General features: G+C 35.2%; 2 protein-coding genes across 2 annotated transcripts in view; one reads left to right on the forward strand and one right to left on the reverse strand.

The window, feature by feature from the left end:
* Positions 1–474, reverse strand: part of LOC108695027 (translocon-associated protein subunit gamma) — a 2,473-nt gene extending 1,999 nt beyond the window's left edge. The window contains exon 1 of the mRNA XM_018204748.1: positions 131–474. Within this exon, the coding sequence (XP_018060237.1) occupies positions 131–260 (130 nt within the window). The 5' untranslated portion in view covers positions 261–474. The remainder of the gene's footprint in view (positions 1–130) is intronic.
* A 618-nt stretch (positions 475–1,092) lies between these two features.
* Positions 1,093–2,236, forward strand: part of LOC108695028 (TBC1 domain family member 20) — a 2,364-nt gene continuing 1,220 nt past the window's right edge. The window contains exons 1-2 of the mRNA XM_018204749.1: positions 1,093–1,701; positions 1,950–2,227. Coding sequence (XP_018060238.1) covers positions 1,119–1,701; positions 1,950–2,227 — 861 coding nt within the window. The 5' untranslated portion in view covers positions 1,093–1,118. The remainder of the gene's footprint in view (positions 1,702–1,949; positions 2,228–2,236) is intronic.

Here is a 2,236-nt window from a genome sequence, read left to right on the forward strand (position 1 = left end):
ACTATATCTTAAATCAGATAATAAATCAGAAAATATAAAATTTTACAGCAGGAATCTAATTGCATAATGTAATAGATAAAAATGATGAAAGGAGTATTTTTCAATGTTCTTCACAAATTTCTACACTCACAAATGGGTATCGCCGAAACGATGAAAGCATTGCCATAGAACAACGCCGAAGATTTTGTCGATACATTTCTGGAGAAGTCTTGCAATAGTAGCTCCTCCTCTTTGGTAAATGCTTTAGACTTTCCTGACATTTTCAGTAACAGCTAGACGATATAACCGGCGGACAATTGTTCACGAGGATTGTCACTTGATGGACGACGGAGATGTCGGAACAGTCAAAAACAAATGATACGCATGCGTAAAAAGCGTCAGTGTGGAAACGTGTGGTGACGTGTCCTTCATCGTCATTCCTCGTCATATCGATCGAGGCATAAGTCTTGCTCTCTGCAGGCGATTTGCTGCAAACTTTATCAAAAATTTATCAGTGAAATCAGTTGTAGGTATCAGAAATTTCTATCAATATATGTATAGAATATAACTTATTTAATTTTGATTTAACTTATTTTTTATCTTTTTTTAATTCTAAAAATTAGAATTTAATCTATAAGAAATGGACAATTTGTGATATACTTTCTGAAACGTTGAAGATTAAACAAAAATACATGATCTTATTGCATTTATTTTTAGCATTTTAAATCACAATTCGATAAGTCTAGAGATAATTGAAGAATTCAATATTATCAATATAAAAATATTTGGTCAATTTGTAATATAATAAAGATTAAATTAAATGATTTATTAATATATTATTATACATGCTTCATGAATAAACATTTATATATATTTATAGGATTAGCATATGAATTGAATTGTTTTTTAATAATTATTATGCATAAATAATGATCAAACACAATTAATAACATAAAGTATGATATAATAAATCGTAAAATTAAATTATTAATTAATCATAGTTCAAATTTTGGAATTTCCATAAATTAAATTGTTGATTATTTTTAATATTGCTTTATCGGTATGCAGTAACTCTAACTATATATAGCTGTACATACATACGAATTACGGAGCTTGACAGCAACCAATTCATCTAACTGATGTCTCTAGTGTGCCATTTGCTATCATTCCTGACGGATCAGCTGCGATCCGTTAATTGGAAGAATTTTCGGGAGTTCCAATTAAATTATCAGTGTTATGACACGCGTACTAGCGAGTCTGACATAAATTCTCGATACTGCGAAATTATGGAGGCCGAGAACGAAGAGGTGTCCCTGATGCAGTCTTTGACGGAAGCGTCAACATCAATCGAGAATCATAACCACAACAAAATACGCAAAAGGAACGTGCCTGAGTCAGCGTCGTCGGTGAATCTCTCAACAAAAACAGACAGCTGGACGACAACTGACTTGCACGACCGCGTGCCCCTCGTGATTCTGTCCGACTCCACGAAAGCGTGGCATAACGGCGTCACGCCGCAGATACCAGATCTCACCGACGTGGCCATAGCAGGCAAACAGTGGAATGGTGTGCTGACACATGAGGACGACCACGGTGTGACGGACATCCTCACGAGCCGCGAGAGGATGAAGATAAGCGTGATCCGTGGCAGCATCGCCAATCCGGATCTCACGTTAGGAGAGCTAAGACTACTTGGTTGTAGTAGCGAGGGCTTCGTTAATGGTACTTTGCCCAGGTGATGTCAATTATGATCAACAAGGAACCTTAATAAACTGATAATTTCGTTCTTTTATTGAAAGAGAATTTTTCGGTTTTTGATTCTTCTACATGATTATTGTTGTAGTTTTTGGATACAGATGATATCCTAAGTGCTAGTTTGCTAATATCGCTTATGTACTTAAAATGGTTCCTTTTTGAGAATAATTTTATTCTCTATGACTAAGTCTTGAAATCATGAGGATGATCTGTAGATGATGTACGAAGGGTACTGTGGCCGAAACTTTTGCGCCTGGCACAATTGGAACCTACATCCATTAACGGACTAGAAACTGTACATACTTATATACCAAATGAGATTTATCAGCAGATATTGAAGGATGTGGCACGTAGCGGTAGTCATGTCTCACAGAGCGCAACAGAAAAGGAGACGGAAAATTTTCAAGAGCAGTTAACTCAACTTATGTGCTGGGTACTTCATAGACATTCCCAATTGAAGTTAGTATATTTAAAAATAAATACTTTATTAATTTATAATATA

Source organism: Atta colombica, unplaced genomic scaffold (assembly GCF_001594045.1).
Source record: "Atta colombica isolate Treedump-2 unplaced genomic scaffold, Acol1.0 scaffold126, whole genome shotgun sequence".
Taxonomy (NCBI): domain Eukaryota; kingdom Metazoa; phylum Arthropoda; class Insecta; order Hymenoptera; family Formicidae; genus Atta; species Atta colombica.